This window comes from Atheta coriaria, unplaced genomic scaffold (genome assembly GCF_025399875.1).
Source record: "Atheta coriaria isolate IRGN ID8LTWV9N9 unplaced genomic scaffold, Caltech_Dcor_3.1 hic_scaffold_4_pilon, whole genome shotgun sequence".
NCBI lineage: Eukaryota > Metazoa > Arthropoda > Insecta > Coleoptera > Staphylinidae > Dalotia > Dalotia coriaria.
Window position 1 is genome coordinate 8,784,542 of NW_027045446.1, and position 15,229 is coordinate 8,799,770.

Consider the following 15,229-nt stretch of genomic DNA (forward strand, 5'->3'; position numbering starts at 1 on the left):
TGTTTACAAGATATAAAGTTAACTACGCAAGTGAAGTACAACCTACTTTATTATTACGTTTACGGCCCACCTAAACTCCGCATTAGATCTCCGACGACAATAATAAAATTAGTTTACTGCGTGTAATTTAACGCGTGCTTTGGATGTGGTGTCGATGCGGAAAAACTGAAATTAATACAATATAATCAAACCAAGAATACAATCTTCAGCGTTATTAATTTTCATGGCTATTATTAGCATTATTAGCACGTACTAACTTGGCAAAAAGAAGAAATAACAGAAGAAATGTTAATGGAAATCAAAGAAAGCAAAAAATAAAATATAAATGACCAAGATGTCTTTTTCATCACATTGTTCTTGACTTTACGTGTTTGCAGGAAAACATGTGTGGCATATGGTAATGTAAAATTGCAAGAACGTGTTACTCGTGTTAGACCTGCCGCGCAGACGTAGTGCGTCTGGAATATTAAACATGACAGTAAATAATGCTAAATTAAATGCAAGAGAAAACCAGATAAACACCCACGCTGATCCTATCTTACATTTTATGATCTATTTTATTGTTTATGTGCTGTTATCAGCGCTTTAGTTTTACTTGAAATGTATCTCTAATGACGTGAAAAAACCGTTTCGAAAATATTCGTGTGATAAAAATGCGCATGTGTTCAAGTTTTAATAAATCAATGTATTTCAAGGGCACATTACCACGTTTCTCCACGAGTTGGAGTTATGTGTTTTATGTGTGCTTGTTTTTATAGTTATGGTCTATTTTTATTGTGACAGCGCCAAATCGATAACGGCACCAAACTCAAAAATTCAAAGTACAAACGGGAATGTGAATTGCTTGCTATTGCATTGACTATTGCAGTTTGCACCTTTAAATGGCTTATTTTAATCGTTAGACTTTGCTATTATGCAGTATATAGGCAGGTTGTACCTGTGTAGTTATTTCTTATCAACATAAAAATAGATATTAATGTTCTGCAAGGTATTTGCAAAAAGCACAACATCAAACACTTATTTAAAATATCTTCAACTCACCAAATTAATTAAAAACGTCCAGGTTGTTTAATAATTCGTAATTTTTAAATTAAATCGTTATTGTTACGTTATTTAACAATACCCCCTGCCTCAGGTCACGTGTTCAGTGCGCATCATGTTGTTTTACTCCATATTTGATCTGAAACAGATTAAAACATACAAAATTATATTTAAATACTCAAAAAATGAATAAAATTGATTTTTAAAATTAATTTACGCAGTATTACGTCCTCACTGCGGCGTATTTCTAATTTTATGGCAATTACGTAACAATTATTTATGACTAACACAATCTATAAGCAACGGATTCGTGAGACGGTATGCTCAAAGAAGATGAAGTAATCTCGAATAACAGATGGTAATTTTCAAACTGAAGTTAACGTTAATGTTTGACTTAGACTACGTAGACGATGAATGAAAAAATCAAAGAAATATGGTCGAAATAATTAAACATATTGAAGGATAATAAACGAGGTTGTTTAAACTATTAACGAAAAGCCTGTGAATTTATTTTCTTAGTATAAATTGTTATATTTTTCTAAATTTTGAGAAATTGTTTTGTTCAAAATCTAAGCGAGTTAACATCGTGTCCAAGGGCGAAATGGTTCAGGCAGACGCAATTCCATTTGTCGTCATTACCTTGCGCTCGTTATCAGCGCAGACTGGTACGATCCAACGCGATACGTGCCTCCATAGCAAGAAAATAGAAACGACAAACGTGCCCCGCGTTATATCCCAAGAAACACCGTCGCAGTGAACAAGTAAAGAAAAACACCATGTTTCTAATGAAACAACTCTCACACAACATTCGTATGTGCTGGTGTTTTTGCAGAGGAATAAGAAAATTCCAAGCGGGAACAAAACAAAATTCTAACAAGACCTTTTCAGCGCAAAAGTAAATGAAAACAAGTTTCGTAATGTTGAAGAATCAAGCTGCTCACGTTGTGAACAACTGCTGGTGTGTGGGTTCATTTCGAGCAGATCGCCGATGGGGGAAATCGCGAAATGAAAGAACTCGCATGGCGACCGGCGCTATTGTTGCGCGCGGGCGGGGTGATAGGAGACATCGTGAAAGTCGGGTGTTTGCGAACAGGGAGCTTCGTGCTGTGGGGTACTAATCTCATTTTGAGTCGAGGTTAGCTTGTCTAGATGCATCAGTAGCGATACGAGGGAGGTTCAATGTGCATAACCATCCTCAACCATTTCCAAACAGTTCCTGACACGAAACACAACGATCACAGGATTTGCTTTGCGAACTAAATTGGAAGTTAATTTGTACCTCGTAAAATTATTCCAATCGTAAAAATATTAATTGCTTAATATATAACTGATTAACTTGAGTATCAAAGGAATAAATGAATGAACATTTTAAATTCATGCATCACATGACGTCAAAGCTAAACAAAAAGCTTATACAGAGCAAACAATGAATTTAATCAAAGCAAAGAATACAATTTATTCATGAATAAAATGAACGAGAATGAAAACATAATGAAATCAGAAAAATAACCAATTAATTTCTTCCGCTAGAATTCCGCTTGTGGATTCATATTCGAGTATCAAGATTACGTTTTCCATCAAAGCGCATAGAACGTCTGTTATTCAAAGTTCAAATGTTAAACGAGAATTTACTGTAGTGCACTGCTTAGTAAATTAGTTCGTGGTGGAGACTGAGTTTAATTCGTGGACATGCAATGTTGTGATGGCATATTGTGCATTCATGTGAAACTGATACGGCCATTGATTTGAAATGTGAAATTGGAAACTGTGCGCACGTTAGCTTCCATTTCGTACACCCGCTGGTGTTATTTATAGACATGGATATTGATTAATCCGCGCTGCGTCTGTTTTTATCTCGACTGTCACTGAAACCCAAACAACTGATTATTAACACAATTTAAATATGAAGTTAGAACGTTTTATAAATTTCCAATTTTGTTATGCAAATAAATGCGGCGTTTTCAATTTAGCAATGCAAATTTTCCAACATCAATTGCAATTTCTGCGTTTTGCTGGCCGTAGCATCACCAAATGGAAAAGAATAAAATCCATAGGATATGTGACACCGGCTCCGACGCGCCGGAATGGCCTCTATGCTCATAGGTGTACGCTGCGCGTGTTGATATCGTCTCTGCCGGCGCTTTCAAACCGAGCTTTGCGTATTTCATAGCGGGCTGCTGCGCAATTGCATGATGGCCGAATTGCAGTCGCATCGACGGCGGTAAAAATGAAAATCGAACAAAAATCGACCACACCATGCGAAAAACGAAACGCGAGGAAATGAAATGCAATCAATGGACATGTGCGCCATTCCGGGGCCGAAATCTATGCATAAATTCAATATAAAACCAAATACTGTTCATATGCTTGTTTGCATTTAAATATTTACGTCGAAACTGGCTAATAAATCGAATTACATTAAATTTGCAGTTAAACAAAATTCGTTATTTAAATTCAATGGTGATTGTAATTTGTGATTGTGCTATACGTGCGAATGTAAATTATTTTCAGTATTTTTCGTAATGAGAGTGAAAATATTTGAAATAATTTTTGCGGTTTTGTAACGCAAGTCAACAATTTGCATTCCACGCATGTAAAGAAACCCAAAACACAAGAAAATTGCCATTTAAATATTTCACCAAAATGTCAACAGCTACAGAGTTCAAAACCCAATGAAACACAACAAAAAAAAAAAACGAAAACATTTTGCATGCGGTACACGTTTTGCAAAATTGCAAATTCCGACAAATTTCCTACTCTTTGCAGTCCTGACACTCGTCGTCGCACGAACCAAGTAGTCTCATTCGGATGCTTTTGACCTTTTGCTTCACACTTTTTTCTCCGTTTTTTTTTTCTTGGGGAGAAACACAACAACGCAATTCCGGCGATTCCCAGCAGTGCGCGTCGAACCCAATGTCGAAACGTAGCAATATCTCACTCGACTCGAGCCGAGTCCGGGAAAAAACGAGCGGGTGCGAAATTAAAGGGAGCAGACACCCTTTGCGCGGCAACAATTTCCAAGACAACCTGCTCCCATCTAAACAGCTTCCAATGCGGGAACAGCAAGCAGAGAAACGAAATGGAAATGGAAAAGTAAATGAACAGTCCTCCCCCAGCTTCATGCATCTATAGATTGTCGTGTATATCTTGAACCCTCGACAGGTGAGGCCCCAGAGAAACAATTCCACGAGTGGAGATGTAAGAAACGCAATGGATTTGGACTTTCCCTTTTCCAAAAATGTAACTGAAGATCTAGATTTTGTATGTTTGAGCAACAACTGCCTCCCTTGTTGTTGGAAAGTGGTGCAAGTGACAGCCTTGTACAAATAAATTCATTTCGTGCGCAGCAATTTGTACAAAACGAGAAACATTTGCTACATTCGTAATGCCACATCTTGTGCTTGTATACACTTGCCGTCGAGTGTTGTACATTTACCCGAATTGTACGAATTGCAATTGCACAAGAATTTTAGGATGGATGGCGCAAACTGAAGAAAAGACGTTTATATTGCATGCGCTTGGAATTAAAACTTTCTCTTCGTTTGTAGAAAACGTTTTTAACCCTTTTTCTACACTAACAGCATGTGAAATACTAAGAAAAGTAAAAAGGGTTGAAAATGAAAGGGTTACACAAGTAACAATGAAGCGGAATCAATAAAAAGTAATAAACTTTACAACGCGACACAAAATTCCTGTTAACTACAAGCACAAAGTGAAAGTTTTATATTTTAAGGGTTAAACATCCCTTTTACACGTTTTTTGACTTCAAAAGAAATCAATGTAAAAATTTGTAATTTTTTGTTTGTTGCAGTTGATGTAATGGTGAATGCCCTTGCTGCAACATGGCGGAGATGGGTGTGCGCGCTCGATTCGCCACTAAAATTCGTAAATTATTTGCCATCTAGGTGCAGGTGTAATTCCCAGCGCCGATCCGAGCATGACGCTTTATATAAAAAGTATAACTTTATGCGACGCGCGCGCGGGCGCTTTTTTCTCCTCCAGCCGCTTTGGTCTTGTGTGCGCGCAGAAAGTGGAAACTGGCAGCCGGGGGCAGGAGACCGCCGGTCTGAACCGGTAGCCAGCGCCAGTATTTCGTCGAGTTTACGACGTCGTCAGGCCACGTCTGCGGGTCTGCGGTGCGGCGTGCCCGGAACGGAACGGAACGCAAAACGCGACGCGAGGGAGCGAAACTCTGCAAGACGAGTTGAGTTCCCCTGTGCTCTCAGGGGCGGCAAACAAAACGAGGAAGCGAGAAAGGCGACAGACACATTGCTGGTCGATGCCCAAAGATCCGAAAGTGGAACTAGAACTATACGACCCTTGTGTATATTCGGGGTGGAGGAAATTTGCGCTGCCGGAAGACTTTCCACTTATTTCTAGAATGTGTCTTATATATTATACTGATCCTTGTTATTTGTTTCTCCCCGGTGGACCGGATCATCTAAACAGATAACTCAACAACGGAAACTGTTTAAAAATTAAACAAACGCTGAATTGTTCCGTCATAAACACACTGTAAAAACGAATAAATACTGAATGAGCTTCAAAAATATCCGCGCATAAAAAAATACAATACATTCATATAAATATATATCGACGCCGGCGTTTTATTCCCTTTTTTATTTATTATTTAGATTTTTATTGTGGACACACGCATGCGGTTATTATATTACCACATTACGGTTATTGTTATTACCATTATTGTCCAATTGAGACGTCATTATGTGAGCGTTTATGTTTTATTTTGTTTTATTTCAGGTCCCGCTTCTCAGCGCTGAGAATAAACCATCACGTGTTTACCGCAGCCGGAAATTTACAAGACAATCAAGGCACTAAACAATAAAATCAAGAAATAGATTTACTACACATAAAAGCGACACTTTCACAGCGAAACTAAACCAATTAGATGTGGCGCAAGTTAAATTATAAACTGTGTTACATTTTAAGACATTTCTCACACATCACACACATCACACGTCTTGTATTGTAGCATATTGCATTCCATTCCATTTTGTTTCGGCGTATTACTCTTACCCTCACCCCATATGCTCGTATGTAGTTGAATTTCTCCAGAGTCTTACAACAAGCAATCTGCACGCGATTGCAGCGAGGAAATTGCAATAGTATTTTCCGTCCGACATTCATCTGGGACGTGTCCATGCTTCATACCTTCCCGCCCGCCATTGAAGCCTAAATTTGCCGCAATTGAAGAAGATAGAAGCGCACATAACGTGTGATGCGATTGCGTGTTCGCGCACAACAATGTGCGCCAAACGACATGTCGGAACACTTTTCCGGGTACAGACGGACGGAAGGAAGGTGGTAATGTGATTGCCATCCGTCAATTCACACGGGATTAGACAAGATAAACTGGTCTAAACAAGTTTTTTACAAAACCAACCAAAAAGTGTCTGATGCCTTGTTTTCTGAGCGAAAAAATTGCTTTTAATTTATTTAAATATTTAGATCAATGAATGTTGATGATTTTTTTCTTATTACTGCCTTGGACAAATGAACACTGCGGCCGTAAATTACGTTATAATCTCCAATAACTTGGATACTTAACGATCATCGCATTGTGACCGCGTCTTCTTGTTATTTCTTTTACTCAATACGTTGTTGTGTTCTTTTTTGTAGTGTGCATGAAGATTATGGCGAGTTGACCAGCACGCTCAGCGTTTCGGGCCGAGTCTCACCGTACGCATTCATTAAACTCATCCGACTGCCGACGGAGTCTTCGTTTTTCAAGCGGGAATAAATGATTAATAAAATTTATTGCAAAATGATCTTCGTTTCGCTTCAGAAACGCTCGGCGTCTTTGGTCTGCGCGCAAAGGTAAAATCCACGTAAAAGACGCCAAGTAAAAGGTTCGGGTAACGAGTGCATTATCAACATAAAACCGACGATTTTATTGCTCGGTGCGTGCATTACTTTTGCTTTTTTTCTACCTTTTTCTCTCCAGAAAGGCTTGCGCTGTGGATTTGACTGCATTATTCCGAGGGATTTTTTCGCAGCAACACACGCCGGGTCTCAGATCGTTTCAGATTGGCTGGGCGCGAGCATTAATTTGCGCGCTTTCTTATCTTATCGCTCTCTGCAGCGAGTGCACGCGAAAGGAACGCAACGCGTAATTTAATGCAACACTTTCGAGCTGTTTGCGTAATTTACATCAAATGCTCCACACTAATCCTGGATTTGCATTAAATGGTGGTAACACTAGTAACTGAATATTTTAATGCATTTTTCTCTACACTCCAGGTGGTTCCCAACACATTTCACTCACTTGTTAAGAAAATTTTGCAAAATAATTGATAAATAAGCAGAAATTTAGAATTAATCTTTGATTCTTTTGCTTTTAACAATATTTTTCACGCATGTAAGAGTAATGATGAGTCATTCATCGAACGCCAGCGAGACAATTGAATTATAGACGAGACAATGCGCAATTCGATTAGATTTGCGTGCTCGTCTGTGCTACGCCAAGGTAAGTACAGACATATTTATTTATGCGGAAAGTTGTCGCAGCAGACTGCAGAGCCAGCGGTCTTCCACCGCCCGGTGGACCGTAAACCGTTTATGTTTATTGAATTACACTGTTACGTCTAACGTTAATGACGACCAAGTGCACTTACGACGGCGGGGCTTCATGCCCATTCGTGCATGCCATATGCATGGACGCGACATGCCGCAAATGCAATTTGGACGCACCAACAAGAACAACAACGATAACAACAAGTTTTTGCTGTTTATAGGGTTGCCAAACACAACCAAAATCAAATTATTTAAATATAAATAGTTTTAAAGAAATATTTGGTGTCCCTATGCGTAATTCTACAATTACAAAATAATATTTTGCATTCAAACATCCCAACATCTCTTATATCAGTGGAAAATCTACATGTGTACTCATAGTCACATGATAATCTAATTTATTCATGCTGTGGCTTGAGCAAATCGCAATTATTGTCGGCGGATGCGATTATGACAATAAGCATTGCACGAAAGAAAGCAGCAGAATAAAATTGCACAGTTTATGGTGTTGTTAGCATTTGAATGTGGAACGTACCGACAAACATTAGTTTTACTTTCATGCATAGTTAGCTACGCACTGGGATGCCATATTACAACAATAATATTTGCACAAAACGACATTGGAAGGTAAATATTAAAATATTTTGATTGGTAGTGATTTTTTAAAGGTTTGTCCTCTGCGCGCGTGGTAAAAGAAAGATTTACTATGGTATCGCATTAAAAATAGATTCGTAGAACGAGGCGAGAACCTGCAATCATGCGGCAAACGTTGGTGCAAGCCCCGAACGCCCGAAAACCAATAGAGCAAAGTACTCCACATGCGCGCACTTTACGTTTCTAGCACTTTCGACGTAATTTATCGCCGCTTCATACCCGATACGGGTCTCACCTACCCGGGGCACCGGGGATTATGTAAATGTGCCGCCGCATATAGGTGTGCGGCGTATCCAATAGCGCGGTCGTAGATAAAAATGAAATGCTATTCTTGGTTAGTTTATAAATGCGGCGCGCGGCGTGTCGCATGCACGAAGGCTTCGACCTGAGAGCCCAGACCAACACAATCCGAGGCCGTGCGGCCGTGATATAATGGCCCGTTTTATTTATTCGTCTCTATTAAGCTTTTTCCTGCTTTCACTGTAGCGCCGACTTCATTATCTCACCGCTAATTGATCGTAAATCCTAATCTGTCATTGAAATTTTTGCTCTGGGGCGAATTTTTTTTAGTGAATAAATGCAGAGTATGTGCTTTTATGCATATGGCGACTGGAAAAGCTCCGTGGTGGTTTTGCGGAGCCATCTAACGGAAGTTAGCCAAACTGTGAGAGTGCGTGCGGCTGCAGGAACAATTATGGCCGTAGAGCCCCACCGGAGTAAAAGCTCCAGCTTGGGATTGGCGCAGCGGGTGTGCGGCCATCATGCCTCCCGCCGACTTTACATAATTTATGGCCCGCAGGCACGACCCCACTGAGGGTGCTGCGCCAATGAGTGGGGCGCATTGCTGGAAGCCATCATGTTTTGGGCCGTGCCCGAATTTGAGATGAACGACCTTGATCTCGGTGCCGGTTGGCTCCGAGCCAATGTGCCCAAGATGGTGGGAGCTTCATCACCACGTCGACGCACTGCCATTTCGACGGATCTGATGCTGCGCCAGCATCACACATCCAACTAGTATTTTAGGCATTCGATCTAAATTTTAGTTTTTTGATACGTAAAACCATTGAAAATATCACAGGAAGGTCATGTAGACCTCTGAGATCATACAACGCCATGTCTAACGACCTTCCACTTGACTACATGCCTACATAATTCATTAGAAATGATCTAGATACAGTATAGGAACGCGGGGCCGTAACGTCGGCTTAATTAACCGTTTTAAAATTAAAACTCGACTTAATTAGCAATATTAACACTCAAACCCAAACGCGATAGTCATATCCGCCTGCATAATTCAACGCGCATGCGCGGTTATGAAAATGGGCACATTCATCACTAATCGACATAAAACAGGTGTTAATAGCCATTTTATGTGGCCATTTATATTACCAGCCTGCATCCTGCGTTTCATTCATGCGAGATGATCATCCAGTGATGATCGCATGTTTCGCACATCGGCCGTAAACATTAAACGGTAAGTTGTAGGTTGTTAAGTGGCGTCGAGAGACAGACAACGAATTACACATGTAAGAAGCGGTATAAATCGCGGGTGGCACAGTGTGTGTGCACAAAAGAGATTGATTGTGGATCTAGTAGCTCGGAATTGCCCCATAAACGGTTACTTTTATGCGTCGTAAAGTTTTAAGAGTCAATGAAACGCGGTACACTTTCGACGGTAGACGGTAGCCGAGACGAGCGAGAGTCGCATGGCATACCGAAACTTTCAATATTCCTCACATCCGTACAATTGGCATAGTAAACGCATGCTCACTGGTCATGCGTTCTAATCGCGTAAAGAACGAATTCCAGCGTTGTTTTCCGTTATGTCATTAAACACTCCGCCGGTTTGTTGTGTTTCAGCCACCCAGCTGATTTATACGATCATTTTTATGATCCTGTCATAAAATTATGACTAATACTATACGCGTTTAGTATACATATACATCACACACGCACAAGGTGGGTGCGAAAATGTCCTGAATTCGCCAGCCACAAGCAGTGCTTTTACGACCCGAGGAACGCGTCCCTGACCTGCCGCAAAAACCGACGCACTCCTTCACGGACGCGCCCGGGCGACAAACGACGTTTTATTATTTCGTCATCGCTCTGCGTTTATTGCGTCGTTTACGCCATTTTTACGAGCGTTGCCACTATGTATACGCAATTTGTAAATGTGGTCCATTTTTACGCGGAACCGGAAAGCGGCAATTGATCAGATGACCTCTGAATGCACGCGGCTGATTCAATTGACCTCCAAGTGTAGAGAATTGATGAATGAAGAGACACACCACATACCGGTGGGTCGTGATGGCGAGAAGTTTAGTGTGCGTTTTATGTCATGTTTCGGTAGTACGGTAGTACGTTTACGCGCTCGTAAACTCATTTTATTATGGCGATTATTATTATCGAAAGTTAACACACTTCTGCTAGCGTACACACTCACACATTTAAGCGGAAACAACAAAAGTACCTGCGATTTGTTCAACTTCATTTAAAAGCGACTTAAGTTACATTTACACAACTAAAACATAAAAAATACTAAAAAAAACTCACCAAATGAAGTAATTTTTGATGTCATAGATCAATTTGATTCTGAAACAATTAAAACACTTTTAGTCAAATGAACGTTTAAGCTGAAAATCTGTCAGCACACTGAATATGTAATTTTTTACGTAATGCATTTGAGGTTATATTAATATAACCACACCACGTGGTACATGTGTGAGTGTAAAGTGTGTTTGAGTTTATTCTCGCGTTGCTAAAAATAAAAACCACAGCCGAATCTCATGAGTGCATTGGCCATGATGTCTGATGTCGCCTTGTCCACAGTCTATCCACTGCAGTCACGAATTGCTAAAATTACATCGACTGCATTCTTCCAGCTCCCCGACGCTCTGGGTATTAATTCGTTTGCTCGTTTTTCCGCGCGCGCATCTTGCTTGGCGACAGCCGGCACCCGTTTCAATAAAAAGAGCAACATTTGATGCAATGCGTCCGTTGCAGTCCTGGGGACCCGGGGACTCGTTTATCTCAATGCCTTGATATTCCGATGTCGCTGGAATGTTGGCAGTATCAACTCGGGCGAGAATTACGTGCAATTCATTGCCTTTGCGCTTCATTGCAATTGTCTAATTCCTCCGGCTTCCCGGGACAGCGCACAGAAAGGACAGGAATAGTTTTCTTCTAATACCTTGCTCACAATTAGACAAGCCTTTTACCAACAGCATTGTGAGATTAATTGCTTTGTCTGACTCGGAAAATGTCACGATCGGCATCTGCATTGTGCATTGTTCTTGTTTGTTCAGAAAAGTATGCTGCCTGAGTTTAAATGTGAAGAAATTAAAGTAATGCACCATGGTAACAGTTAGTTTTACATAACAGTTGCTACAAGTGACTCTATTGCCTTAACCCACTACACCCCAGATGAAGAAAGAAACAATATTGTATTTTTTGTATTGCTGGCTGCTGTTGCACAATATTCCAATATCGATTCCATAAATACACAAAGGGCTGTGACGCCACAGTGACCAGTTTTTGTTCGCCTCGCTTTTTGCCCGTCCGCAGCGTCGAAAATTCGAAAGAATCAACGGATTGCTGCCATCGCAGCGGGCGAGGGTTTATTTATGACACTGCGTGCTGCCACTTGCCGATCGCTTCTGCCTTCCGTCATAGTTTGCGGTTCGGAATCGGGGAATCTAACGGGATTCTGGACCCAAAGTCATTGCTTTAGTTTGCAATAGTTTTCGAAATCCACGACCACAGCATTCTCATCTTTTCCACAGCTTCATATTTTCGTTATTTCTCAATGTGTGCGCTTTTGTTCGTCTTGGGACGCATCCGGCGCACGTGACTTTACTCCAAGTCTAACTTATGAATATTGCAAAACGTCACCGAAAAAAAGCAACTTACTTACTTTATTATTTTGATTATATTCCTGCGAATTGTAACCGGGGCTATACCCAAATAAAGTCATCGTAAATTTACAAAGTTTCTGGCCCTTCTGCGCAGGAGGCAGAAGGCCAATTAACAAATTTGATAATGTCGTATAACCCTTTGCGTTTTATTTTGTTGGGCCGGCTGGGGACGTTAAAAATATGGCGCATCACGTACGCAATTAGCGAAAATGACGCCCCGACTCTCGCAAAGAACAATTATAAATGCGAGATATGTTCCGTGCGCGGCCCACGTTTTGCAATTAATATAAAATTATAATTTCGTTAAAACGTGAGAATTTTTAATTACACCCGACATTCATAATATCTTCTTCTTAAAGGAGTTTAACTTTAACAGAAAAAACAAATCGCCACAAACAAAAGTCGAAAAAATACCAAATAAGTTAATATTATGCATTCATAAATATTATTTACGGCCATTTGGAAACGTCGCGCATTTATGATCCCACCCTAATTGGTAATTACGGTACGTCGTGCTCGGCGTGCGTTGTTTTCTTCGGTGTTTTCCATTCAAATAATGAAAACAAACAATCCGCATGCGTCCCGTAACCTGTTGTTATTCATACGCTTGTGCTTCAATTGTGATTGGGCAATTGTTTAATTTATCTAAACCACATCTACAGGATTGTTATGAATCGCATCATTTTATTCAACCCTGCCATTTTAATGATCCTGTATGATAAGTTTTGAGCATTCACGCGATTCATGCGTTCAAACAATTGAAACAATCGCATGAATATTAATCACGCAGCATGAAATACACGAAACAATCTGAATAATTAGAAATAATATTATTATACCTATCGTATAGAAGCAAATATTATTATAAAATGAAATAAAAATAATTTATCAAAAGTTCATGAAAGTCAACAGGAATAAATCACAGTTTGTTATCATAACATCCAAATGTCATGTGTTGTGGCTCGTCATAAAACACAATTAACGTTTATTTGCTACGCATTGGCCGCCATTAAATGAAAAATCAATATACAAGCAAAAACAACTAGCTGCGCTAGTTATCGTTGATTAATTAAAGTAACCAGTACAAACAGTTATAGATGAATGTTATAAACATGATGAACACTACAAACCATATAAACAGAGTCACTGATTGATTGATTTATGACAATTATTGCGCGTCATTGCAGTAAATAAATCAATTGGTTTACGTGATGTGATAATAAGGACATTGATCTTATAGAATTGAATTGAATATAATAGAATATTGTTGTGTTTTTCACGTTTGTTTTTAACGGTGACATAAAAGGTAGGAATTTAGTCGAGTCATTGATAAATGCAGCGAAAAAATGTACAAGGCAAGTCGATTTTATGATGTGATATTTTTCATGTCGCCCCAGTCATGCTTTTGCTTTATTTCTTTTATGGTGTTGTTTAACGTTTCGTTTACGAGCGGTTTTACATTCGTATGGCTGTTTAAAGACTTCATACGTTGAATATTTCCAGCTCATATCGCTACCTGTGTTACGTAGTTTCGCATTCTTTACTGGCGTATTATTCGCCCAACAATTGTTTTTATTATTTCTAATAGATAAGTAAATATATGCAAAAATTAGATTTTTTTAAAATTGCGCTTCTTTTCCATTTTGTTTTATATAAAAATATTTCCCCCTAGATTTATAAGACGATGGGAATATAATCTCTCCCATCGGAGCCGAAAAAAGAAGATGAAGGTGAAAAAGTTAGAAGGGTGTATTATGTTATTAGGGGTGGTGCGCAAACAGAAGCCAAAGTAAATTACGGATTAATAAAGACAAATGGAAGCAAATGAAACGTGCTAAATGTCACTGAATTTCTAAAGACGCTGCGAAATACAAAAAGAAGTAGATAACACGCAGCATATTTTACCACAGAATGAAAATTTGATGACATTCCATCATCACCTGACGGGAAAAAAAGAACCCAAGAGGTCGACCCCGCATTGTTTGCTCCCCGCGAATAAATCCGGATTCAATTTGCGTGCTACCAATATGTGTGTTATGCTTTTGCGTTGATGGAAATCGGCGGAAGATGGAAAAGATTGTGAAGGCGCGCATACAAAAGATGAAATGGAACGAAATGAACGCTCGAGACGCCCGCCGCCACCAGCAAGTTTTCAACACGCCGGGGCGAAATTGCGAACGGAAAATTGGAAAAGTTTCCAAGTTGTTGGCCCCGCAGTGGAGGACTGCATGCTCGCCATAGCGCGAGTGTAGAAAAGTGGAAAAAAATGAAAAACGAAAAAAAACCACACAGATATTCGCAAATGGAATGGCGCTACGTGGGAATTCTATGAATTCTATGCATTTTCTAGCAGGCGAGCGAAATAATAAAAGCCCCGAGCCAGAAATTGGAAAGGTATGGAGAGCAGCGTGTGTGCATTTCGGGTCTGAACGAAAACTTTTCATCTCGCCAATACCGCGCAACGCCAAGATGGATGAAGAAACCTTGAAGCGTTGGATCCATTTCTAAATTGCGGTATTTCCAAAACTTTCGCATGATATGTTTGTTTTTTTAGCTGCTGTGGCCTTGGCCATTGGACAACCACCAAACACATCGAAATAAATTCAGATATTTATAATGAAAACACCGAAAAACATCAAAATAACAACAATTTCCTGTCTGTGCGCATTTTAAACAGCCCATTACAATTAGCATTTACGTATGGGTATGGCTTTCCGGTGTGCGGCGAGTAAAATACGTTTTGTTATTGATTCAAATGGAATGGCTCAATTACGAATTCGTGCGCACGAGCTTTTAACGCCCGTTTATTTTCACGCGCGTATATTTTCAAAACGTTCACTTGGTAAACATGTACATGGCATGGAAATAAATCACGCTCCAACGAGGCATTCCCAAGTGAACCAAAGCATCGCCGCCGCCATCTAATCATAATCAATATGCGCTGAGAAGCAACATGCGTAATGTGTGCTCTGCGTGCGTGTGATCATCACAATTCATAATTAATTTAGAGTACGTTCAAGTGCTGGGAAGACTGGTTCAGTTATTTATAAGCAAGAAAAATCGATGTTTATGTTGTTTTTTTTAAATAA

The 15,229-nt window shown here is 39.8% G+C and overlaps 1 protein-coding gene across 3 annotated transcripts in view; it reads right to left on the minus strand.

Annotated features, from left to right (window-relative positions):
- The window catches only part of LOC135791337 (uncharacterized), a 157,605-nt gene that overhangs the window by 109,800 nt on the left and 32,576 nt on the right, over window positions 1-15,229 (minus strand). For 2 of the 3 annotated variants that reach the window (XR_010548005.1, XM_065301717.1), the window contains exons 3-5: window positions 10,780-10,818; window positions 1,042-1,180; window positions 47-165 (exon numbers count right to left, since the gene is read on the minus strand). Coding sequence is in view for 1 of the 3 variants with exons in the window: in XM_065301717.1 (XP_065157789.1) it covers window positions 10,801-10,818 (18 nt within the window). In the remaining 2 variants the exon portion in view is untranslated. Of the gene's footprint in view, window positions 1-31; window positions 166-1,041; window positions 1,181-10,779; window positions 10,819-15,229 lie in introns of those variants that run through there. The other variant, XR_010548006.1, reaches the window with a different exon arrangement.